General features: G+C 46.7%; 1 protein-coding gene across 3 annotated transcripts in view; it reads right to left on the bottom strand.

Annotated features, from left to right (window-relative positions):
* The window catches only part of LOC119390188 (CAP-Gly domain-containing linker protein 1), a 108,251-nt gene that overhangs the window by 30,537 nt on the left and 51,361 nt on the right, over window positions 1-26,353 (bottom strand). The window contains exons 1-11 of one of the 3 annotated variants that reach the window (XM_037657754.2): window positions 15,787-15,948; window positions 11,705-12,015; window positions 10,549-10,802; window positions 9,617-9,842; window positions 8,169-8,222; window positions 5,810-5,908; window positions 5,136-5,281; window positions 4,110-4,170; window positions 3,613-3,714; window positions 2,625-2,732; window positions 758-892 (exon numbers count right to left, since the gene is read on the bottom strand). In XM_037657754.2, the coding sequence (XP_037513682.1) occupies window positions 758-892; window positions 2,625-2,732; window positions 3,613-3,714; window positions 4,110-4,170; window positions 5,136-5,281; window positions 5,810-5,908; window positions 8,169-8,222; window positions 9,617-9,842; window positions 10,549-10,802; window positions 11,705-12,015; window positions 15,787-15,820 (1,530 nt within the window). In that variant the 5' untranslated portion in view covers window positions 15,821-15,948. Of the gene's footprint in view, window positions 1-757; window positions 893-2,624; window positions 2,733-3,612; window positions 3,715-4,109; window positions 4,171-5,135; window positions 5,282-5,809; window positions 5,909-8,168; window positions 8,223-9,616; window positions 9,843-10,548; window positions 10,803-11,704; window positions 12,016-15,786; window positions 15,949-26,353 lie in introns of those variants that run through there. The other 2 variants (XM_037657751.2, XM_037657752.2) reach the window with 2 other exon arrangements.

The raw sequence follows: 26,353 nt of genomic DNA, 5'->3' as shown, positions 1-26,353 counted from the left end.
AATGAAAAATAGTCTTGTCATAAATACAGTGTTACGAATGCACGTTTATAACGAATTTTCGTATATAACGAAGTTATTTTCGTGTGAGATGTGACTTTGTTATAATGAGGTTATGGTGTACTGCCATTAACACCAGTCGCAAGCAAGGCTGTAGAACAACTTCGTAAATGCAACTGCGCTAACCGAAATGGGATGAAAAAACCATACAGGTGAGCTATATGACAAAGCACGTTGAGATCATCAGTACAAGAGTGCTAAAGCACCTGCTGTGGTTCAACTTGACCAAAATTTGGCATGGTGGTGTGCCATTGATTATATGCCTCTTAATAACATAGCAAGTTAGCAGTTATAGTATATAGCTGTTGCATAGGAAAGGCTTTTAATTTTCATTTTTACATGTTCAGTAAAATGAGGCTTGGATAAAAACAAGCCACAACTTCCTGACTGAGTCCAAGTCCACCCAGCAAAACAGACTGGCATTGTTTGAGGCTAGATCAAAAGGAGCTACGACAACCCCGTAAGAAGCGAAAAGGTGTTTCATGCCACCTAAAGCTTCTATGTCTACCGCAGTTACAGAATTGTGTACTAAGGAAAGGGAAGTGCAGTCCAGGACGACAAAGAATAATTCATGGTGATGAAATTAGAAATCTTGCGGGGAAGCAGCTACATAGTTCAAGACCGTGGTAATTGGAGATTGCTGGGAGAGGCCTTTGACTTTCACACAGACGGGCCAAGGATGATGGAAGCTGCTACTCACGAGCTCAACCGCCTTGTCCCTGAGACCGAGCAGTTCCTTGGACTTCTGCTCCAGGGAGGCCTCCAGCCGAAGAAGTGCCTCGTCCCTCGAGATGAGGTCTTCCCGCAGCTTGGCTATCGTGCATCCGTCTTCGATCTGAAGCGGTGCCAGCATAAAACCACCGCCGTCAAAATCCTCAGATATATTCCTCTATCGAATGCCAAGTGAAAAAATCTTGCGTTGCATACAAAGCATAGTTTCAGACAGCAGGTGCAGAGAAGCCTCACAAACAGCATGTCAATGCAAAAGCATTCTCTGTATGAATGCTGAAGAACAGCAGTGCATTACAGCTTGCTGGAAATGACACAGGAGTTGGAACATTGACAACCAGCACAGTTCCTTAGCATGGCCTTTAAGATTACGTACAGGTGTAATACAAGTGTTTCTACATTTTATACGAGTGTTTCTGCAATATGAGGGTGTTTCTGCACTTTAACACTACCGTAAAATGCGACCACCGTGGCCAGGAATGAAGCTCGCATCCTCGAGGTTAGCAGCAAAATATCTTAGCCACTAAGCTACCAAGACAGACTTTTTAGCCCTGCAGAATTGTCAAAACTGATTTAAGAGAATCCATACCACTGATTTATAATTCAGCTAGCTAAAGTAAAATTCATTCAAGTTTGTTTCTAATATGAAGAACAAAAAAAAGTGCAGTAAACAATAGATTGGGAAGTATATTTGTAGTGGTGGATGTACGGAGTATATGTAGGATCCTTTTCTTAGGTACACGCCAGTATGTTTTCTTTTTTTTTTTTGCCATTTTCAAGACGACTATGAAGAAACAGCGAGTGACGTTTCCTTTATGACAAATGCCCCTGCTACAACACATGCAACTGGCTCTTTCAATGCACCAATATTTTTACGTTTCAGTTACAAACTAAGGACACAAAAGCTTGCAACATTAAAGGGGTCATGAACCACTTTTCCAAGTAATGATCTAATGACCTCAGTATCGGAGTTTACTGCCTCCCGAATCTATTGCCGCAAAAAATTTCTCGAATCCGTCAAGAATGAGCGGAGTTACGGGGGTTTGGCGCACGCTCTCAGCGCTTTCTCTTTTCTCGTGCCGACGAGCGCACTGAAAGCTAGACAGGGAGGGATGGCACGGGGGTAAGAAGTTGCGTCAGCGCGCGTCATGAAACGCAATCGCTCTCCCGCTGTGATTCGCAAGCGCGAGTGCGGCTACCGTGTAAAGTTAGCAGACTGAGGAGTGCGGCGCGGGCAAGTGGCGGCACCCCATGGCAAGAAGTGCATCTCATCCGGCTATCGGCCAATAAGCATGCTATGTCTCCGCGACGTCAACATGCAGACGCCCCGCCCACCGACGAGAGTGAGAACTGGCCTCTGTTTGAAAAGAGGGCGCCTGAGGAAACGGCAACTTCGCGCTCCGCCTGTGGCCTTTACGTGGCGCGCACGACTGTAATATTTTGCAGAGCAGTTCATAGCCGTGTCAGCTTTCCGCAGGTTGTGTTTTTTCAACAATGTTTCATGACCCCTTTAAGATTAAGCCTTGTTTTACTCAGTGAAGCAGATGTGATGCCACTTGAACGTATCAGGAAGCATATCAAATCCGGATAAATTTTATGTAGACTGCAATGGTGTAGTACAATTTTACACCGCACGTGCACCCATGGTGTGTGTTATGCAATATCTCCATTTAAGTGAAATTTCCTTTTTTATGGTCAAAAACATGTTTCTTGGACCACTCTGATGGTAATAGTTGCTACACCAGTAAAGAACAAACTACAATTATTCAGAGGCACTGAACAATCAGACTTGTTTCACTGGGCCACCAGAAGGCGCATTCAAAACACTTGGTTCTCACCTGCTTAGCTTCAAACGCGGCCAGCTTGGATTCGGCTTGGCTCAGGGCTTCCTTCAAGTTCTGCACCTCACTTTTGTACTGCACCATGAGCTGTTGCATGCCATCGTCCTGTTGAAAAAAAAAAAGGCATTAAGATCACAAAGGGTTATGCTTAGTAGCAAAGTTCCATCAAATTCTGATTAAGGCTGTGAACAGGCTTTTGACACCAGAGCACAATCTGAGCACAATCGCATCCACCTGATCCCGCAGCTGAGTACTTTGCCAACGAGAGAACGAGTTATTTTTGGCCATCTTTGACACGAAATTTCAAACGCCCTGCTGCATACAAAGCAATAATATTTTGCTCGTATATTCACAGGAGCCTCGACTAGAGACTAGCAACATTCTCTGAATATGCTCAAAAAGTGTTGAAGGGTCATGAAAACCTTGCGCTGTATCTTCTCTTTGCTTCCTGTGGCTACAGTGATCATGTGTTGAGTGCAAAGAATTTCAGCAGAAAGGGGGGGGGGGGAACTGGTCTGTCAAGTAACACTGTCTTCTGTTCTGAATTAAATTTTATTTCAGCACTTAGCCCTGCCCAGCCATGACCACAATGACTGACTTCACAGGTAGAGGAATTGAAACTGTTGTTGCCAACTGTCTTTCGTTGATATGAACTACCCTTGAATAGATTTGAAGCTTGCTATAATAAAGTCATACTTGAAAGAAAAATGGCCTTGTTATATATCCAATTTGCATTTTTAACATAAGCATATATCCATTACACACTGGTATTGGTAAGAAACATTACAGATTCTTTTTGTTACATCAGTTAGTTTGTTATACTACTTGTCTTCGCCATGCTCTGGTTTCACTGCACAATCTTTCCGTGCTAAGAAAAAAACCTATCTGTTATTCCAGGCACATTATCAACCAATCTAACTTCATTTTCTCTCTGTGTCAGTTTATACGATCCATCGAAAGCACAGACACTGCCACAAGGACCCACCTGAGCACTGCTTTGTAGTTTGGCTGCTTCCAGCTGATCCTTGTACTCCTGCAGCTGCTTCTCAAGGTGGGAAATTTGCTCCGCTTGTGCAGTAGCTGCAGTCTGCGCAGAGAAGGCAACAGGGATGATCACTACTCCAGCACACGGACGCAACACCACAGCATCTAATCTCACTGGGAAGCACATGCATACATAGCATGCACGATATACACTTAACTCCTTCGTACAAGATAGGTGCTAACAGCTTGCAGTGAAGGGTTATTATAGCCTCTGCAAAAACCTACAAGGAATATGTTGACACTGCGCAAGTACCATGGTAACATAAGCAGCACTTTATTTGTCATTGTGGCCAAACAAAGCTATGTTCATTCATTTATTAATTCATTATGTTCATTCATTCATATTTATTGATCAAACGGAACTATGGGGTGCCATAGTAGATGGCTTTGTAATGGGTTCTATACACTAAAAGTAAGCACAGCATTAAAACTACTCACATCGTTGTCCGAATGCAAGATTTCCTGTTCTTCCAGACGGAACTGCAGGTCTTCCACTTTCCTATAAAAAAAAGAAAAGTCAGAGGAAAGAGAAGCAATTTGCAGTTAATGTTATAACATGTCTTAGCATGTAATAAAAAATGTTAAAAAAATCCTTGCCTTCTAACGTTCCTGAAAGGATGTTTTTTTCCATACGTAAAGTCAGAACGCCTTGCCACAAAGTCAGAACTCCTTCAGATTTCTACATGAAGTCAACTTAAAATCGTGAAAAACGTCTCCTCTCATTTCCCACACCTTCAACACCGTAGACTGCACCCATTGTTGCAAGCGGTAGTCATTAAAACTACAAGGTTGTACTATGAATTGAAAACCAGAGTGAACAAGGAGTCGTGTGTCCCTAGAAGCCGATATGGTAAAACAGCGCATTAAGTGTTCACTGGTTACATACATGTAAGGAGCCTTACAATGCTTCCAAGAAAGCTTGTGGAACAGCACCGATACCAGCATCATGATGCAGCGATTTTTGGTCGAAAGTACAACGTGCTACTTACGTTTGCATGATGTCGCGAGTTCTTAAAAAAAAAAAAAACACAGCGGCATGAAGTTTTACAAATACATACTTCTAAGTATATATTACTGCTAGAGGCAAGGTAGTGCAACCACTGGAACGATGCATCAACATGGAGAGCGCTCTGCGAATAAACAGTCACATCACAGATGCTGTCATGAACATGTGAGTGACACCACAGCCTCTGATATTAGATCACACGCCAACTGTTGGAGGAAGCTGCGGGAATTTCAAAACGGGTTGAGAGGGCTTCACAACTGCGGCACGCTGACTTCCACCCATTGGCTGCACCTCGTGGTGTCATGGGAAAGTGCACTGTCTCACCTGCAGCTGTGAAAATTTGAGTAGAGGGCAACTCTCGTTTCACTCATATGTACTATTTAGAAAGTCTCACGACTGGTGACTTGACTTTCCGTACATTAATTTTCGTAATATAATTCCTTTATTAAGTCACTCACCTTTGGAGGTCTGAGTTCAGCGCATTGAGTCGTGCTCGCTCCTGCTCGTGCTCCTCCAAAAGCTGGTGGAGAGACGCAGCTCGCTGCTCCATCTCCTCAACGTAGCACTGGTGTTCCGTGCGGAGAGCTGCCAACTGTTGCTCCGTCTGCATCAAGCCATTACAAATGTGAAGAATTTTCAATCTGACAGTGTATGGCAATGTGATCAGAGAATCCTGAAAGACAAGTCTGACCGTGTCTACACACTGCCTCTGACAGGGTACCAGACTACATAAGATCTATAGATATGAGAGTCATGTTAGTACCTAGTTCTGTGGTGCAGTGTTCAACTCCATGTTCGAAATGCGTGTGTGCTAGTGCTTCTGCCAGAAGGAAATTAAAGGTAAGCAATAAAAACTGCTGCCTGTGCTCCTACGATCTGATCCAACAGCGAGAACACATGTATAATGATAGTACAGGTAATAATACATAACTGTGCACACTGTACTAGAATTCAGCGTCGCAAGAAATTGCAATGCATGCTGCTGCTCAGACATTCCTCCATTCCATAAGCATCTATATGTATGCACATTGGCTAAAATTTTCATTCACTACCTGTACGGTTGCTAACCGTGTACAGACTAACTGCTCATTCAAACTGGCACATTTGGTACATGCAGCAGCGCTACGGTTACCTCTTCAACTTGTACGGCGGCCCTGGCGACCTCTGCCCTTTCAAGGTCACGCTCCTTAAGCAGTTGCTCCACATGTTCTTCCTTTTCTTTCAGAGCCACCTAGAAACAACGTCAGGAGGTCAGGCATCATTATGTGGCTCCTGCATAATCCATCGAGCCAATGCTTGCGCAACCTCTATTTGAGGACAACAGATATATTCTGGCCAATGCAGTCAGAACGAAACGTGCGTGCTGCAGATGAGTTAGTCAGAAACACTTGGGGGGGTTAGTACTGTGTTTGCTGCATCCACAACGGCGTTGTGTATGCAAGAACTCTGCATTTCATACAGTGCGCATGCGCAGTAGTTTTTTTGCACAAGCGCATTATGCAAAACGTGGCATTCTTGCGTAGGCAATGCCTTTATGGATGCAACATACACAGTACTAAAGCTCGCCACTAACATGGAAGAGTAGTTCGACATTTTGAGATGCATGAAGTACAGCTCTTAGGCTGCATGTTATAATTTACCAAGATCGTTGTCCTCAAGTGTGGTTTTTCAAGAGCTGCAACTGCCAATGTGAAGTTTTTCACGTAAATATGCAAGAGTGTATGCCTCGATGACTTTACAATGTGAACCCATTTGAGTATGCAACTCTGCCTGGAAACTTCTTTCTTATTCCTTCTCATGACTCACAAGAAGAGCCACATTTTGTTCTTTTAATAATTCAGACTTATAGCCAGACAGTGCAAGGAGATGGGCTGTTGCACCAATCTACACCCTTGCAGCTTCATGTGACAAAGTAAAAAGACTCGCAATAATGCATGAGTGAGTGCAGTTGCACATTATGACATTTGCCATGCAAGACAAAACAAACAGAGTCAGGCGTAAAAGCATTTCATTTTATTTCAAACATACAAAAGCGGTTAAAAGGGGGGAAAAATAAAATTTTACGTATTAAACACCGCAATACAAGATTCTAGTAATGTAGTGGAAGTGAAAAATCACTGTATGAGATGTTATCGTGCGCTGTTAGCACACGTTAAAAATGAGCACAGCCGTAAGTGCTGCAAAATTATAGGAGTTATGAGCGTAAGTACATACTAGCTAGCATTATCGATCAACCATCCAACAAGGAGAGTTGGTACATCACAAATTGAAAATTTGGACAGTCATGTCCAGCTGGCAGTTTCTTCGGAAGACATTTGAAAACATTTAAAAATATCTCTAAACTTGCAGGGTGTCACGAGTACTGAACCGTTGTCTGCGTAACGATCGATGGCAGCCATGATTTCTGAACTGTGCGTGTGTACAAGTACTTGATTTTCATTACCAGGACGGGGTCGATCGTCTGCAAGAAAGCACCCAAAAGGGGTCATGGATGAGGTTAGACAGCCGCTTCATGCCACCATTCGCTGTGTAAGGCAGAGATACAGCATTTCAGAAGCAAGCGATAAACTATTCATCAGCTGCATTGTCGTAAAAACAACTCACAGCCAGGAAAAAGTGTCTCAAAACATTGTGAGCCAACAACCGATTCCAGTGTCTACTACCATCTTTTATTGAAAACTGCACAGACTAGATGCTCTGCTTTCTTTGTGGAGGCTTGCAGGCTGACGTGAAAGATTTGTTTTATTTAAGAGACAGAGAGAGAGTAACAGACGGAAGACAGAAAATGGCGTCGCAATTCCGGCAGAAGCCAGGACAGCCGTTTGGGTACAGTGGAAGCTCCAGCCAAGCGTAGGTCTTGCCCATCATAAAACCATCCGTCGTATGGGCCTCAGAAGGTCGTCAAGCGGCGGCGTCACGTCCTGAAGCGAAAGTGTTCTTGGGACAAGAGCTCGTTTTGTGCTGCTTCAAAGGCTCAGCCTTCTCTCGTGAGCGCAATCTCGGGGACAGGTTGGGGAAAGAGTGGGAGTGGAACGACACAGGCACGCGCGTACAGTGATCATGGGATGAAACACATCCTTTTAGGCCTAACCAACGTGCGTACATTCGCTTCCACCATCTGCAGTCTCTGTTACATCAATTCTCGTTCTCATTATTGAATAAAAGGTCTGCCACCTGTAGCTAACTGATCCATAACAGTCTGAAGTCTTGCGAGTGAGTAACTGTGCTTATTGGGTCTTCTACATTAAAGATTTCCCATTGTGTTTCACCTCATGAGCACTGTACATCCATACAACAGCATTCACACACAGATGCACACACATATTGCCAGCGAGTCGAATGGTCACGAATGAGATCAGTGAAAAAGAAAATTCATTTTTCAAAACTTCACATCGGCAGCTGCTAAAGGCATAAACGATAGCACTGAACTTCATGAACATCAAGGAATGCCATCAGGGATACCTGACCATGCTACCCTGATAATAACGCACCTGTAGGGAGTTCTGTGACGCTACCATGGGTGAGGTGAGTGGCTTAGTAGACTTCTGAAAATTTGAAGAAAGAATATTAAGGCGACATTTTAGATATGGATTGCATGTGGCATTTATAAAAATGGGGTAATTGGTTACAGAGTTAAAACTACACCTACATTATTAAAACAAGACTTGCTTCTGAGCACAAGGTTACAAACAAATGTTTAGTCAGGAAATTAAAACAAGCACCCCTTTAAAAGTAACCTTAAACTCTTTAATGCCAAGCACTCTCCTGAAATAGCATGTATTACAAATAATATAAAAGAAAGAAATTACTGCAGTAGTGATTACATATTTGTCGACATAAGTACCGGAGATTTCCGAGAGGTAATACTTTGGGGTACTTCGAGCATTAAAATGCAGTTTCAAATTCAGAATGCAAAAGGTAACCGGCAAATGTCATCTACACAGCGCTTAAAAGCTCAGGTACGGCTGCGTGTGGTGAAAAGAGAAAAAGCAGAAGGGTTGTGAAAGGAAGCATGGTAGGAAGTTTGGTTACTAGAGGAGTTGCATCAGCTCGCTAGGACACAAAGTCCGTTAAGCTTGCCGAAAGCATTGGGAGGCCGGGCCGGCCGGCGAATGGCATCCACCTTACCGTTCACCTCATCGCAGTCATCGCCTCTGTTCACACGCTGCAGCCGTGGCAGGTGTCTGTAGGGCATTGCACCCAGGCGAGGTAGGGAGTGAGCAAAGGGAATGGGGCTGAGTAGCCACTACTCGGACAGTTTAGGGGAAAGGGGTTGATCAGCACAGGTGGGAAGAGAAGTACACGAGAGTGAGTAAAACACACGGCAGCTTGCAGGAGATTGCTGCTTTTTTAGTTCCCCGTCTCGGCTTCAAGCCCAACTGCCCCAAAGAAGCTGAATCGAGCCAAGCCTAGTTCGAATGTTGTGCTGACACAGCAGATTTTCACCTCTATAATGCCAACTTGTTCTTTGCAGATGGAAAATGTTTGCTAGGGTATGTAACTGTGACACCCCATACACTTGGAAAAGTGGGCACTGCAAGAGAACTGAAATGGGTACCTAATTTACTGGCTGTGCTTCCCTAGTTACAGCAGGGACCATTACAACGAAGGAATGATGAGCGCTTAAGTGTAGCAATATCCAATTCGCAACGTGCGATTCCTCTGCGTGCAAGAAATCAGGCTTGGGTAATTTATCCTCATGAACTGTACCATGTGGCATAAAGACATTCCTGCCACCACTGCATAGACCGGAACAACTTCGATACATAATTTTTTAAATTTACAGCTGATATTCATGCAGCTGGGCATTAGCGGGTCCAAGAAATATGCCCCACGATGGGGGACAGGCCAAAAGCCGAGACGGGAGAACAAAAAAGACACGACAGAGATTGAAAAGTGAGGACGGTGAGTGGGAGGGGAGGCTGCAGGGGAGGATTACCTTGGCAGGGGAGGTTAGTGCAGCGACGCCCAGCCTTACCCCGGCTCTGGCGGAGGCCGAGCTCAGGGAGCTGCGCAGCGATTCTTGGCTACCTGCACGCCGCGGCTGCGAGGTGATGCGCGTGGTGCGCGTGGTCGTCGTTGTCGTGGTCGAAGTGTGGCCCCCTTCGCGGGCCACCTTGTGCAGGGGCGCAAACAGGCCGTGCCGCGGCAGGCACCTGAAGTACCTGGGACAGCAATGTTGGGGAAGCATAACATCGCATCGTATGGTGATGAACCTAAGCTTCGTCTCCCATCGAGTCACTTGGACTAACTTCAGAGTGTAGAGAAAGTTAAACGACTGCAGTAATGCTGCAATGTACAGTGGCACCCAATATGAGTTGCAACACGGTGGCCATGGTTGAAGGGGCCCCAAGCCTATACTGTAACATCCGCTAATGTGAAAGTGGTACTACCACTAGTCAAAACATCGCTTACGTCCCTGATCGTTTTCTATGTCAGCGCCACTGTGCACTGTTGGCGCTGTTTTGACCAAGGGCACCATGTTGCAAATAATATTGGGTGCGACTGTACAGGCATGATGGTGTTGGCAAGTCAAGAGCACGTCCCTTACAATGTTGTTTCAATTGGCTTAGAGTGTCTATAACGCTGTGAGCACATCGTCTAAACATTACCCGAAACCTTATGCTGCTTTTAAGTTTGCCTAAAGTTCAGGAAGCTGAATGAAATAAAAGTGCCTGCGAGAGGACCGCACTACAAACTGCACATTTAAATCCTGTCGTGATGTCCCCAATGTTAAATACATGTTGCCAACTACAAGGCTGACAACCTATTTTGATGTTGTAGATGCTTAAACCTGATATCACACCTAAAGACACCATAAACCTATGAAGAATAAAAATGCGTAGTAGGCACAGCCAAAGAAGGACGCACTTCTTTCCAGCAACGGATCCGTCATTCTTGCCGACTGGGTCATCCAGCTCCACGCCAGCCCACTGCCCGGTGGCGAACTCCGTCGGTCCGATGAAGCGCAGAGTGCCGGCCTTCATGCCCGAGGAGGCGTTCACTATGACACGGTCGCCAACCCGCAGACCACAGTCGGTAGTCGTGGTCGACGTGTGCATGGTGATCGCCCGTGGCGAAGACCGGGTGCTTCCTGTAGGGGAGCTCACTCGTGTGGTAGTCACCTGTGTGCCCGATTCAGCCGAGGTCCCGTCGTAAATTTAATTTTACCTATGGAAAGGTCTAAGATCTAAAACATCTGCAATAAATAATTTAAGTAACTGATATCGAGCTACTAAAGGAAGCTGCTATCTACACTTAATTCTGACATATGGTGTTGCCAAAAGAACCAATTTTACATATATGTTGCTTTGATGAAACATGACAACGAGTAATAATCAATGAAGCTGGTAGGACTACTTCATTAAGCTATTCAGGCTAGAGAATCCATAGTCCCAAGTCTGCTTAACAACCAGACATTTCTCACGGTTTCAACACATAGAAGTGAATATAGCTTAAAGTTCGCTGCTTAACGTGCGCCTAAATCTAAGTACATGGCCGTTTCTGCATTTGCCTCCATCGAAGTGCAGCCACCATGGCCGGGAATGGCACCTGCGTCCTTGTTTTTGGCAATGCTACGCCGTGGCTGCTAAGTCAGGCTGCTAGTTGCCATATAACATACCATGAAAGTGAAACACAATTTACATGAAAAAAAAAAAATAAGAATAAAGTAAGAACAATGCTGTCCCATTTATAGTTGTGCCCGACTGTGGTGGCATACATTTTGTTACAAAAGTTCTGAGAAAAAAAAAAGCAAAGGAAAAAATATCTTCGCTTCTCTGCAAAGAAAATATACCATACTTCTTGCAAGTTGCATGACCTAAATTACAAGGCCCCTTAGACTGAAGTGTATAATATTAAATCACGTGCTCTCACAGTCGCTGCAACGTCACCACCCGCCCTCGCGACGTATCGCTATTCCCCGGTACGGCACTGCTATCGGCTTCCCCGCACGCACGCGGGCGCGCGGTAAAGCCAGCTTGACAGGCGTATCACACAAACACGCGTGGGGAAATGGCAACGGGACCTGCGTCTTTCCGGGTCCCATGAGCGTGGCGGTGGTGTTGGTGCCGTTGGCGCCGGGTCCCGGAAAGCGCGACAGGCGCTCGGGCCGCGCGAACACTCCGCGCCGTGGCTCGCACTGGAAGTAGCGGACGCCGTTGACCGATCCGTCATTCTTGCCCACGGGTTCGTCCAGCACCACGCCCGCCCAGTCTCCCGTGGCGAACTGCGTCTCGCCCAGGAACTGGATGTAGCCCGGACGGGTGCCGTTCACCCACACGCGGTCGCCCACGATGAAGTCGTCCGCCGAACCGTGGTTGAACGGGCCGCCCGTCTCTGCGAACAGCAGCCAAGTTTGATAAGTGTGCAGTCAATGGTTATGCAACAAAGTCAGTTGGCTTCTAGACTGTACATACGAAGTTGCGCTGCGCAGTTGTAACGGGACAAAAAATCGAAGAAACCGCGTGCACTAAAGCTTTTCCGTCGCATGGAGGGACTTTAACGCACACCTTGTATGTATGCGACCACGTTTTCCTCGCGGAAGTCCTGCTACAACTACGCTACGCAGATTCGCATCGATGGCTAGACGAGGTGAAGTAAATACAGGCATATTGGTACGGTATACTTTTCGAGGTTTAAAACATGCTAACAGGCGAGAACGAAACGAAACGGGCTGGCGCCAGTCCGTTGTCTGCTTCCCATTTCTGTGTTCGTCGTTTTTTCTTCATTTTCTTTTTTTTTTTTTTGCGCTATACTCTTTTAGTGTTCATGGAGAGCCAGCTAACACAACGCCTGTTCTTCTGAAAGACAAAACATAGGACCCGTATATAGTGCAACGATTATTTCCTTTCGTGTCGTATTCCGCTCACGATCAGCCATTGACGCCGCCTCCTAGTCTGGCTTACTTCCCCTCTGCAGAGCCGTGGCGTTACATTGGTGATCCTTAATTACCAGTCCTGATTTAGTGGCGAACTGCTTAAAGAGCTAAACAGAGCGCTCAAAACGAAACTGTCAAAAAAAAAAGTTAGACCAGAGGAAACATAGCTGCAATTCATGCGCATATAAGATCCCGCCTGATCCAGCATCGATGCTTCCAAAGCATGCGCTGCATTGAAAGCATTAAAAAAAGTGGCTGTTAATGTATTAATAACGGTATACAATAATTGCGCGGGAAGCTTCACTTAGTCTGGGAGCTGCGACAAAAGTTAATCGCAAATCGACCCATTCGCGAAGAGTATACTGTCCGGGCGAATGTCGAAGCAGTTTACGCACGATATTTAGTGAAGGATGTTATCGTCGTAAGATATCCGGTTCGTGCGTTTCCGTGAATGCGAGCGTTCCGTTCAGAAGTACGACATGCGGCGGACGAACTTCGATTGTGCAAGTCTCCAGGATACACATTCTTGGCCACAATGCGGGCACCACGTTTTGTTGGCCGTGTACAAAGGGTATCCTCAAAAACTTTTGGCGTCTTCGAGCTATGCAAGGGAGCTCACGTCCATTTTCCTACCAACTAGAGTGTCCTGGGATAGTTTAAAAACACTACACTGTAAACGTAATGGGTCGAGGCTAAATTATATGTACGTAACCAGACGATGAGCGAACGAACACTTGTTCGAAAGAGAAAAAAAAAAATGCCATAAGGTTGCTCTGTCCCAAGCTACGCAGCAAATGAACGCGATGGAGTCAAACAGAATTGGTCAACCTCCGCACCGGAGCAATCCATAACGCACACAAAAAGCCTGAAGATGCAAAACCTTCAAGAGATTGCAGATATAATTCAAAACAGTGCTAATGTACCGGCCCGGTATTAGCTGTTCCTGTTTCGACAGTGGCTCCTCGGTATGACTATAACCGAGCGACATGATGAGAAATCGTCGAACAGTGGAGAATGCAGCTGGTGCCAACGTTTTCTACACGGAAACTTGTCTTCGTCGAGGCAACAACTGCCATACCCTTAGCAGCGTTTCCATGAACGTCTTACTGACTCTACACAAACCTCAAACGTTGGTTCCTGCAACTATCCTTTTTGGAGGATTTTCTATTCACTTCAGGTCTCCGCCTTCCCCTGAACTTCTGTCCTGTTTTTACTTACAGCGACTGAAAGTAAATATGTCTTCGGAACGCTGTCATCACATGGAGGGGGGGCGGGGTGGATACAGCAGGATATTACAGCGGCATATTCAACAAGTAACTATACTCCCGTAGGCGGACTTCAAGGCGATCTTGTCCATGAACTTGGTATACAAGAGCCGAGAGGAGACGACAGAGATTTGAAACAGATGTGTGAGGGACAATACTTTCAACGCAATCCTGGACATCCTGCAGTTGCGTCCACGAGACCAAAAACCGCGGAAGAAACGCGCGTTAACGTCTCGAAATGCGGTCATAAACGCGTACGAGGATAAAATAACAATCTCGACTTCGCTCGGCCCGGTCAATCGCTATATATTCGGTTAATAATCTTCCGAGCCGCGCACAGAGCAGTAACGCGACCAACGTGTGCCTGCCAGTCGACAGGCGCGAGAGAGAGACAAGAAGAATGTCTGTCGTTACTCGGCCCCCTAAAGCCTAGCAACTCCCAGCGATGCGGTTGAACAACAACAGCCTGACCTTCATTAAGCTGGGCCATCTGTTTCCACTCCTCACGACGACTGCCTTACGTCTTAACGACGCGACCAACCAGCCTGATTATTCTTACATTCTTCACTCTGTGTCCACGGCGAGCTCAAAAGTAAAATGGAAACATCGAAAAGCGGCCACGACCAAGATTAGGACGACAACGCGAAGTATGAATCCGTTAATACTCAGTCGGAACAGAGTGAAAAAAAAAAAGAGAGGCAGTAGCGAAGACCTGTTTAACCTGGTTTAATCAAAGCAGCGGCGTACTCCAGATGTTTTATCCGCCATGAGAACAAGGACGTAGGAAGGGAGTGCCAAATAGTGTATCGCTGCCAGACGGCTGATTGAATATCAACATAGCAGAACAAGTAGAGTCAAGATAAAGCTAAATAAAGAAAAGGTGTACAAAGAAACGACGCAGCAGGAGAGCAATACGTATACAATAGACGAGAACAGAAGGTGCTTGGAGGGTTTTTTTTTTCTTTCTCTCTCTTTCTCCACTAGCGAAACGACACTCTTCCCACGCGCTGCTTGTTTGGCGGACACACGGAGCCCGACCACGCGAATTCCCGGCTTGCCCAAAATTGGCTGACATCGAAGGAAGGCGAGGAAGGGGGGGGGGTGTTGCCCATGACCAAACAGAGAAAGAAGTGCGTCGTTAATTGAGACGAATGCGCGCACGAGACTGCGCAGGCAGCGAGTTCTAGAATGCGTAACGACGCTTGGCGACAGCAGGGACTTTGTAACAGAGGAACGGGGGGAAATAAAAAGTTAAAAAAACAGCGCAATTCTCGAGAGTGGCGAGAGTCGACGAGATGAGGAGAAGGAGAAAACAAACAGAGCCGCCGTGCGACGCGAAAAAACACACCTCACCGTCGTCGACGCCCGTAGCAGAGCCACATCACGGAAAGGCCCACGACTATCCATACCCTGTGGCCCACGCACGTAGCTCCCGACCGCCTATAATGTTATTCTACAGCCTACGCAGCGTATACACCAACCAGGCAATTACATACTCTGACGACAACAATATGGCAAATGGGAACACCTCCAAATCTTCCTACGGCCGGAAAATGGGGGGCGATCGGTTGGAAACGTCGACTACGAACTGCACTGATCCGCGTGCTTGAAACCGCCGACAATCCAAGACACACACGCTCAGATGCAATATTTCGAACTAAACCGAACGAATGTGGTCCAGAACACAGTGCACAACATTGCGATGGCATACGATGGAAACAATATCGAATCATGCACGAAGAGGCCTGTGCACTTGCTCACATAACGGTACATCCCCGTAACGCAGCAATCACTGAGTGTTCCGCGCGCACACAACACCGACACCTCTCCGCGGGGCACGAAGATACGGCCGGGAAACGAAACCAAACAGAACAGCTGCGGTACACGAAACCGAAACCACTGAGGGGCGCCAGCAGATGACAACAGGTAGCGGGCGATCAGGGCGACGGCGATCGGGCGACGCACCTCGAAATCCGTACAGCGGGCTCGTCGAAGGCATGGCTTCGCTCGTCTTCGCGTCTTCTTCCAAGTCAAGTCCGTGTGTCGGGTCTGGAGAAACCGTCACCGTCGGCGTCTCGGCTATCGAGTGCGCGAGCACGCGCTACCTCCGCAGCATTTTATATTGACCTTCGCACGCTGCTTCGCGGGCGAGGGAAGGGGAGGCGGCATTAAAACAAAGGGGCGTAACGAGACGTTTCGAAAACGCAACGGGGAGGGCTCCACTGAGCGTAGCCGCGGTAGCCGCCTACGTCGCGCGTCACGTGGTCGCGCCTGAGGCATGACGTCATCTAAGGGGTGCGCGCGGCGCGCACGCGGGTCGCTTGCACCATTTTAGGCAACAAAGTGACGCAGGCGTCGACAGCGTGCGGAACTTAAATTCCGTATCGACAATTTCGTGCAGTGGCCCCATGCACGAGTGTACTATACGTCGGCTAACCGGATAACCTCATCAGATGACACACAAGGTCATTAAATTCACTGAACCATTTCTTTTAATTCGTCATAGTGACTAAGGCGAGCTGTACGTTAAGGTCAAACAGTAAACAAATAATTACTAGTTGAGATGCATGTAACAGGGCCAGACTCTGCTGAGCAATTAGAATGATCCGGCGTTACAATAGTTAAAGTTCCCGTGCAATACCGCTAACACTGCCGTATATCCAACGTTCTGCAGTTTCGAACGCAGGAGGCGATCAATGTTTGTTCCACGCTCTACATCTATCCCCGAAACAATAAATTCCCCGCTAAACACAGTCCGTTACATGACAAGGTTAAGAGCGTCGTGTGCGCTAAAAACAAAGACGGGCAGAATGGCTCGATAACAGGAAAAACGTATCCGCCGAAAGAGGTACACGTGCACTGCTACTACTACACTGCTAAATGCGGACCCGCCATTTCGATTGGAAAACGGTCGAAGGCTGCTGCATCGAACTAGCGACGCCCTCTCTATCAGGGGCGACACACACATACACAAGGGAGGCCTTTCTTATACGGCCAAGGCAGCAGCAGCAACAGCAGCAGCAACCAGCCGGCATACGCAAGGGCGCGAGGATGGAAAGGAGGGGCAGACACCCGCTGCTGAGAGTGCACCCTTGGATGCGTCCCACGTTCTGAAGCCGCACCGGATTCGAAAGAGAAGGAGGAGGAAGGGAAGACAGGTTCGCCCAACACCGACGCGAGACGCACACAAAACACACGAAAAGGCGAAACCAGCAGCAGGCGCGCACACGCGTACGCCATAAAGAAACTAGATGTCATACGACGCTGAGGTATATATACTACAGGTATACTGCACGAGAGTACGCGTGCATGCAATGGAGCGATGGCTGACTCACCAGAAGATGTTTGCGTTTCGCGTACAGACAGAGGATGTAGAACTGAAGTGCAGACTCTAAGACCTTCGCCAGACTTCATTGTGATTGCGCTTTCCCCAGAAACCATCCACAGACACGACTTGAATGCATGGACGTAAGCAGTGGGTGCAAAAAAGGGGGACTTGCCTCCTTCAAGCTACACCAGCACTCCCCACCCCACTCAACACCCGGCCGCGATGTAACGCGGGTCTGCACCCCCGAAGACAAAATCCTGCCGGCGCCCATGCTTGAATGGACATCTACACCTGCTGAACATCTTGATACGCTGATCCCAGTAATGACAACGTCGCTCACTTCGACTGAAGGCCACACGAAACCCCCTAGACGAAAGCATGCGACTGCTAAACTATACCCTAAGGACGCAGATAATCGGTGATCAAAATAAACACCCGGCTTTTCTTTCATTGTGAAACGTGACATGACATGACATGACAAGAACTTTATTGGAGACCTGAGGAACTCGAATCTGGGGAGCCGGAGGCCCCCAGATCAAGTTGGTGGCTCCGCCCACGTTGGGACTGGAAGTCCAAGTTCCGTCGCGATGTCGTGGGCCCTCTGAACGGCCTGGAGTTGGGTGTGGAGATCACTACTCTTCAGGGATTCCTCCCATTGATCCTTCGAGAAGGGTGGAGAGGCAGTAAGGGTTGGGCACAGCCAGAGCATGTGGTCGAAAGAGCATGAGTTATGGCCGCATTTGGTGCACGACTGTAAGTGGTCGGGGTCTATCCTATTAAGGGACCGAGGAGTGGGATAGGTACGGGTTTGTAGAAGTCTGAATGTGGTAGCCTGAGGCTTGTTCAGTTTTGGGTGGGGTAGTGGAAATTTTTTCCTGGCCAGGCGGTAGTGGGAAATAATTTCGTGAAAAGTACATAGTGAATCTTTATGGATGTCGACCTCGTTACGAGCCTGGCTATCCGTGGCAGCGCGGTACGTGAAATCGCGCGCTAACCGATGAGCCTGCTCGTTAGGATTACATCCGAGCGGGTTAACTAAGCCATCGAGATGAGCTGGGAACCACGTGATGTGGTACCCCCCTTCGCTGTTCTCCCGCGTTCGTTGCAGTGCTTTGTTCACAATATTGTTCGCCTGTTCAGACACGAGGGCGCTCGAGAAGGATCTAACTGCCGTGCGCGAGTCCGAGAATACAACAGCAGGAGCCTTTGCGCTGTGAAAAGCCAGAGCGATCGCCGCTTCCTCCGCCACGTGGGCAGTCTTAGTATAAACAGAGGCTGCATTAAGCATATTGCCTCCCGCGTCAACGACCGAAATAGCAAACTTATCTCCACCGTCATATCTGGCAGCATCGACAAAGAGGGCCTCTAGTTTCTGTTGATTGATCTTTTGAAGGATGGCCTTGGCTCTCGCGAATCTTCGACCCTTATGGTGCACTGGGTGGATGTTTCGCGGGACGGGGTCAACCATGATGCGATTTCTGTTCTCCCGGGACAAGCTAACTTTCGTGCTCCCAGTTTCATAAACTCACACAGCAAGCGTTGCCCGTGTCCTATAGCAGTACTCATTTGATTCTTTGCGCGCCGTTCTGACTTGCGCAGGCAGTACGCACGTTTTACAGCCCCAGCAAGCAGTTCGCCTCTCGCAACATTTCCAAATAGGGTGCTTTTTTTTTTTTTTCGTATTGTAGAAGCGTGTATTATGTGCCTCTGCGCGGATCTTTTCATTCTATTTTTGCGAGCATCGTTCAACGTATTAGAGACGTCACAGATCCACTATAAAAAACAAAAACAAAACAAAAAAAAAACTGCCGTGTTATTCCTTGAGGCTTTTCAGTCGCATGTACAGTCATCCTTGGCTCACGCATGTCAAATGCCACGCAATCGACTTCGAAGTCCCGATCAATACAAGACGCGCTGTCAAGTTTTACTGAAAGCGTAATGATTCAATACTGCCGTAACAGTTCCTGGAAAAGAAACTACGTATCATTTCCTAATGCTCCGTGTCAGTTCCCAGAAAGCAAACTCAGAAAGCCTCCACTACCATGAGCTCAATTAGTTAATGGTCTCCAGGCCCGTCGCGTACGTGTGTATAAAAGAAAGACGGTTATTATGCGAGACCTAGCCCGACGAAACGCGATTAGCGACACTCGCGTCAAACCTGCTACTTACAGTCGTCCGGTCGTTTCTTAATCGTGCACGGGTAAGCAATAACGCGAAAACACCAATCTCGTCGCTCAGAGACAAGCAAGTAGACAGGCATGTTTCCTGGAAGTGGGAAAACTGTATACGTTGCTCGGATTCCCATGTGCACGACGTAACATACCGTCAGCGCGACCTTCGCGCTGCGTCGAGGCGCGCACCGCGTTTGCGGAACGACAGGAAGAGAAGAATTACGACCATTAGACTTTGGACATCGTAACGCGCGGGCCTTGATAGGTACCCAGAGTCCGCCGCGTATAGGCTGTCGCGCACAGCAACAGAAAGCTTCCATCGTAGATATCCGTAAATTTAGACCCGGACGAAAATCAGAGAGAGAGAGAGAGAAACACTTAACCGAAGAGATTCGTTTGCTTTGAAAATTGGAACGGGGCCAGGATTTGCCCTCGATGTTCCAGGCTGTTTGCCCCTATTAGGTCGTGATAGCCTGACTCGGCCACGAGCCACTTGATAATAGACACCAGCCACGGGGGTGTAGTGGTTATGGTGCTCGACTGCTGACCCGAAGGTCGCCGGATCGAATCCTGACCGCGGCAGCCGCATGTGGGTGGAGGCGAAATGCTAGAGGCCCATGATTTATGTGTACGTTACAAGGACAACAGATGGTCAAGATTTCAGGAGCCCTCCATCATGGCATCCTCATAATCATATCGTGGTTTTGGTACGTAAAACCACAAATATTATTTTTATTATTGATAACGGACGTACGGATAGACACCGCCCAACTCCGGCAACACTTTTCCAACCGCAGCTTTTCAAGCTTCGGTATAGCTACACGTAGCTGAATTTCGAAAAGATGAAAAGTGTACTTCAATATGAAAACGAGTTCAAAATTGCGCTTCGACAGTCAAGAACCAAAGATCGGTACACTATGATCATTATTTGTTTTCGTTGATGATTACGTTTAAATCTATTCCCGAAAGCCCAGACTCGTTCATTGATTGATTGATTGATTGATTGATTGATTGATCGATCGATCGATCGATTGATTGACTGATTGATTGATTGATTGATTGATTGATTGATTGATTGATTGATTGATTGATTGATTGATTGATTGATTGATTGATTGATTGATCAACCTAAACGTCATAAAGCAACACGTGGGATACCGAGACATCTTAGCGAAAGTACCCCGATTAATGTTGCCTATCTGGGACGCTTTAATAAAAACGCGTGCCGAAAGCACGGTACACCGTGTCACTGCATCCAATCGGAATGCGTCCTCCAGTGTTGGGGAACGAACTCGCGACTTATTGAGGCCGAAACCTTATAATATGCTTCATCAAACCGGAAAAGTGTCGCCGGTGTAGTCATCGTCAACACGAATGGCACCAAAAATCACCTTCATATTCATCCCCATCGTTACCATCATCATCATCATCATCTTGATTACAGCTGTTGGAGGACTCGAAATACATCCAGTGCAGTCATCACCATAATCGAAAAAGATGATGACGACCGCAGCGGATGGCTTTCGCCTTCGAGTCGTCTTAGGCGAATGCATAAAGGACCCTGTGAGTTTTTTTTTTCAGTCTTTTTTTTTCTTTAACGAATACGTTAGCATAAGACGCGTCCGATATTTGCAGTGTTGTAAAATATAAGGTCCTTTAAAATGATTACAGTCTATACGTACGCAAAGAGAAAAACGACGACCAGCACACTACTTTACGAAAACAAATGATAATAGTACTGACCGTACACATGAACATTGAGAAAAAAAAAAAAAGACATTCTATGCGGAAGGGCTGTAGAGCGGCGGACGACAGCAGGCAGCCCAATGTCATCCGTAAAAAATTCAAAAAAGAAACAATAAAAAAAATCTGCGACTGTACGTCGTGAAGATATTTGTGCGATTGGCAGTTTCTCTCTCTCTGTAAAGCGGTCTTTGAGCGTCTGATGAGATGTGCATAGGAAGCCAGTTCTTGTCCCGTATTCGCTTAACTTTTTTTTTTTTCTCTCTCTCAGAGTTTGTGTGCGCCATAGGCGATGGCTGCTTCATCGCGGCACGGGCGTTTCGGCAAAGGCAGCCTTTGACCGTTAGGTCATCTGAATTGCCGAGGCGAGCGCGTTAGCCCACATTTGCTCGAAACGGGCACACACGTACGGCAACCGCTTCGACTTCTTTACAGCAAAATCGATGCAAAGTTTGTTGCGCTCCATCCGTAGCTATAGAACTACAGAAGCATTGTATGCTATCGCCTTGGCAGGCGCGCATTGCTTTCTTTTTTCTTCTTTTTTCACTTCGATTGGAACGGAGTAAATTGGCATGTCTCTGACGGCTTGCAAAATGACTGACAACCTCATCCCTCAAAGTCTACGTCACGCCGTTCTCCGAGACGCGATTGCAGGAGCGAGAAAAGAACGGCGCGACATACTTAGATGCACCCGTCAACGTCAAAATTTATCATTTTTCTATTCCTCCTTCGTGGAGTCCCGTTCGGTCGACGTTCGAAATGAGAGGACGAGCGGGTTGTCGAGGGAAACGCAACTGCTTCGTGAAATGGTGGACATGTGAAAGCCACGGTGGCGTGAGCACAGTGTACGATATAGGCGAGCAAGCAGCAAATCATACAGATCAGGGGCAGATCGAGGGCACCGTTACAGGCGGGGATAGAGGTGACATATGATAGTGTCCGCTTTAAAAAAAAATTGGAGGCGACCCTAATACTTCACTTAGGTGTCTGGCAAGGAGGTTTAAAAAAATTTCTGGGTTGGAAGCTCTCGCAACGCCTTGCCAGCAAAACTGAAGCAAGCTTTTGCCCACCAAATACCTCGGAAACATGCTCTTTTCTGGTGGTGCCTACTTAGAGATCAAATGGCTTTGCTCTGTTAGTGTATGTACTACGTTAATCACAAAATAAAAGATCGTTGTTGCGGACAAAAGTAACCCGTCGAGAGGAGATCTCCGATAAAATTTGACATGACCCTGAGGCTTACTAATGAAAACTAGTAACACAAAGACACACTTGGAGCAGTATCTGACCCGTAAAAGCTGCCATATTAAACTCGTCTGGCGTGCGAGAAAAACGCTCCCTTTCCTTCGCCAAACGCCTATGGTTTATCGTGCCCCCACTAAGATGGCGGCCGCAGCCGCCATCTCATACTGGGCACGGCTTCACTCTTGAGAAATAATTGCCACTCCAGCGATTGTGACACTCGCACTTCGGCGCTCGTCTGCCCTGGTGTATTCCTCGGGTCAACATTCTGTCTCGCGCGCTGCCCGAGCGGATCTCGGAGGCCACGTAGACGGAAGCGCGTGGTTGAGGTCTGCTCCGCTAGATGCCGCAGCGATTCAAGCTGCTCACAAGAAAACCGTCTGCTCTTTCTATAAACTCAGTCAATTATTTTCATTAATTATTCCGACAGTTAATTGGCCCTTATCTAATAACGGTGTCACACGGTGCGCCGCTGATCGCGATTAAGCCCGATCCTGACCAAATTGCTCAACAGTGATTGGCTCCCTTCTGCAGCTTGCGTAAAGGAGGTCAATCATGATCAAGAAATTCGATCCGGATCAGGCCCGATCGCGATCAAAAGTGAATGTTTGACACCGGTGTAAAAACGAACTTATGCTCCAATATCACATGCAATATATGATAACTCCTAACACGTAACTTGAACCGGAAACACTAATTTCGTACCAGTTTTATTTTTTAGAATACTTTGACTGAATATTCGGAAAGCCGGAAGACGGACATTTAGGCCTCGAATTTCGGGGCGTCGTTTATTTTTATTTTGTCTATCGGCACTTCATTCCGATCGCGCATGCATAGCAAGAGCTTCGAAGAAAAAAAAAAAAAAAACCGCGACGCGACAGCTCCCATCATGCATGCCGATTTCGCAAAAAGCATTCAAGATGTTCAGACGGCAAGCGGCTGCCGATCGGAGAAAATGGAGGAGGAGCCAGCAAACGCCCACCACGGCATTACACCTGTCACGACGACGGCAGTCTGTCTTTGCTTCTTTCTTTCTTTACTTATTTTCTTTATTTTAAAGGCTGCCTCCCTGACCGACATACGGCGAAGAAATGGAAAGAAGGGAGTCCTCCAGGCGATGTTCGATCTCCCCCGCTGGCTGCAGACACGAGCGTATGCTAATCGCCGCTTGTCTGCCCGTCGACGTCGGTGGTCCCCGCTGCAGCTGCCGCCGGGCTTTCTCACATCGCCATGGGCCGAATACGGGCTCGGATGATTCTTTCTCGTCTGTCTGTTTGTTTGTTTGTTAGTTTGTTGGACAAGCTGCAGTCCGAAAGCACGCACTTGTACGTGTGGCACGTTTTTAGAGCGGTATATAATTCGAGATATACTCAGTACTACCACCTCGCGCGACGTGGGCTCCTTTCTTCGAGCAAAACATTGTATGGGAAGCGCACTGGGACTTGAGAACCAGCTTTTCGGTCAGTATTTTGGTTCTAGGTAAGGGAATGCCAGCAGCACCGAAACAGAAGAAACCGAGAGAAGAAATAAAGACAGTATAACAGGAACGATGCTGGACTATCAACTGTCTCTGTATTCTCGTCTCGATTTCTTCTGTTTTCTTTTGGCACTGCTGCCAACCCCTTACTTAGAACAATAGACAAACATGCCCAACGATCCAACCTAATGAACCAGCTTTTTGGATCAGCATTTAAGAAACAAAAATACTAAAGCAACCCTAATGCAAGACTTATGGGACTAAGAGTGGCACTCGCAGCGGTTCCATTCCTTCTGTATACGTTTTCGGCGTTCGTGTTTAGGGCGGTGCCGAAGTTACGTAGATAGAAGTGCGTGGTTGAGATCTGATCCTTCATGCGCCGCAATGAATCCCATCCGATGAGTTTCTGAGATGTTATTGCCGTTTACACTAACTTCTACTGACTACATGGCTCCAATATTAATTTATGACAAACGTTAATGTCCACTCTATCATATACCTACAACCCTGAGCTTAACCCAATTAATCCTTTTTATATGCGTTTTTATTTTTATCAGGGTTTTCGGACAACTCTCACCAGCGCGAGAATTGGTCAGCTGCCAGCTCGTAAAAAGATCACGTGCTTCGTGACGCCAGCTGGCAGAAAAACTGTTCCAAACTCGCCCTCATGGCTACTAGCGGCGCTGACTAACACTCCTACGTTTAAAAGCACATATAAACTCCATAAAACGGACGGGAGGATCACCGCCGCCGTAGCTCAGTGGTAGAGCATCGGACGCGTTATTCGAAGGTCGCAGGTTCGGTCCCTGCCGGCGGCAAGTTATCTTTTCGTCCACTTTGCTTTCTTCACATTTATATCATAATTATACTACAAATAACAACCCCTATATACTTTCCTTGGCTTTCTTGTCTGTTCTAATTAATGCTGTGTCTAGCCAGAGTATCACTCGGTGCTCGGGCCACAAAAAAAAAAAAGAAAGAAGGAAGGAAAAAATTTTCCGTGATAAAACTGGGGAGAAAAGGATGCACATAGCGGTGTAAATTAGTACATACGAGCTATCCAATAAAACTGATACTACAACTTTAAATAATCTTTTTAAAAATGCCTTTTGTTTCTGTGAAGACTATCGTATTTACTCTAAGCACAATGCCGGCCCCAGCTCATATGTTGGGTGTGCCCTCATTTAACAATGTAATAAACAACACGCACTACACACTACGTCTATGCCTCGCTCCATTAACTGTTTCGCACACTACGTAAACTTTCGCAGAGGAAAACTCGCCACCATTTCATTAATTTATTTATATTTAATTTTGTTTTCTTCTTCTATTTATTATTATTATTATTATTATTATTATTATTATTATTATTATTATTATTATTATTATTATTATTATTATTATTATTAAATGAGGAAGCCTTAAACGTCTATGCTTCAAGGTCATGTGAGGGTCAGAAAATGCGGCACAAAAGAAGTGAGCGTGCTTGCTGCGCACGTACAACCTAAAAAAAAGAATGGTGTCCTTTGACTCTTTTGTTGCTACACATATGACTCGCCCATGTATAACTCTCTTTAGAGAGTCACGTTGACTCTCTTTAGGAGAGTCGTGGGGCGCACGACTCTCCTAAATAGAGTCAGCGTGCCTCCCTAAAGAGAGTTATACATCGGAGAGCCACATGTGAAGCAAATAAAGAGTCAGAGGACACCTATTTTTTTAGAGAGTACTTCGTCCACCTCGTCTTTTCAGCGTTCCGTGAGTAAAGAAATAAAAAAAAAGCCCATGCCGAGAAAAAATCGTGATGCTATAGCGAAATTGAATGAATTGTTACCGCCACAAAACCTATCGAGAAAGAAGACTGAGTGAACGTAGTTCGAGTAATTATTCAGGCCTATAGCAATCACCCAAGATGCACTGGTTAGCTATATAAGCGTTAGCGACTACTTAAACCATGAAGTCGGGGAATAAAATGAATAAATAAACGTCACCAGTATGTTGGGCGAGTACGACACGGGCACATGCAATTTTAGAGCAGGAAGACGCGGTCAATGACCGTGGGCCTGTCAAAAGCCTCGCTCTTTATCTGCTCGTTAAAGAGGTCATTGACACCTCCTAGCTCGACGTAAAATGGTTCTCATTCATTATTTTATTTTTTAAACCGTTCCTTCGGGGAGCACGGGGAGGGGAAATGTGCATATGTTCTTCCGGGTGAAGGGCTCCATACAAGGTTTAGAAGCTTAAACAGCGTGCACTAGAAAATAAAAGCGGGCAATACTGCAGCGCATCTTTCGCAGACAATCGCGCTTCGGAAGCGTGACTCGTCGTTTGCGCTGCTGCAATGTTCGGTGACAGTTCTTTAACCCCACTTAAGTTAGGTGGCGCGTGACTAGTGGTTCTCGAATAAGAGAGCCCCGCTATAGCTCGATCTGCAGCTGCACGAGGCGAACCGACAACTTTGTGTGCCAAAAGCTGCCGGCATCTATTGACGCAGCATACGTCGCATTTTACCATTTGGGCTCGTATTCGGCAAGGCGAATTTTCGGGGCGAAATCGGATTCAACCAGAATTTGA

Source organism: Rhipicephalus sanguineus, chromosome 4 (assembly GCF_013339695.2).
Source record: "Rhipicephalus sanguineus isolate Rsan-2018 chromosome 4, BIME_Rsan_1.4, whole genome shotgun sequence".
Classification (NCBI taxonomy): Eukaryota; Metazoa; Arthropoda; class Arachnida; order Ixodida; family Ixodidae; genus Rhipicephalus; species Rhipicephalus sanguineus.
This window is presented reverse-complemented; position numbering and strand designations above follow the sequence as displayed.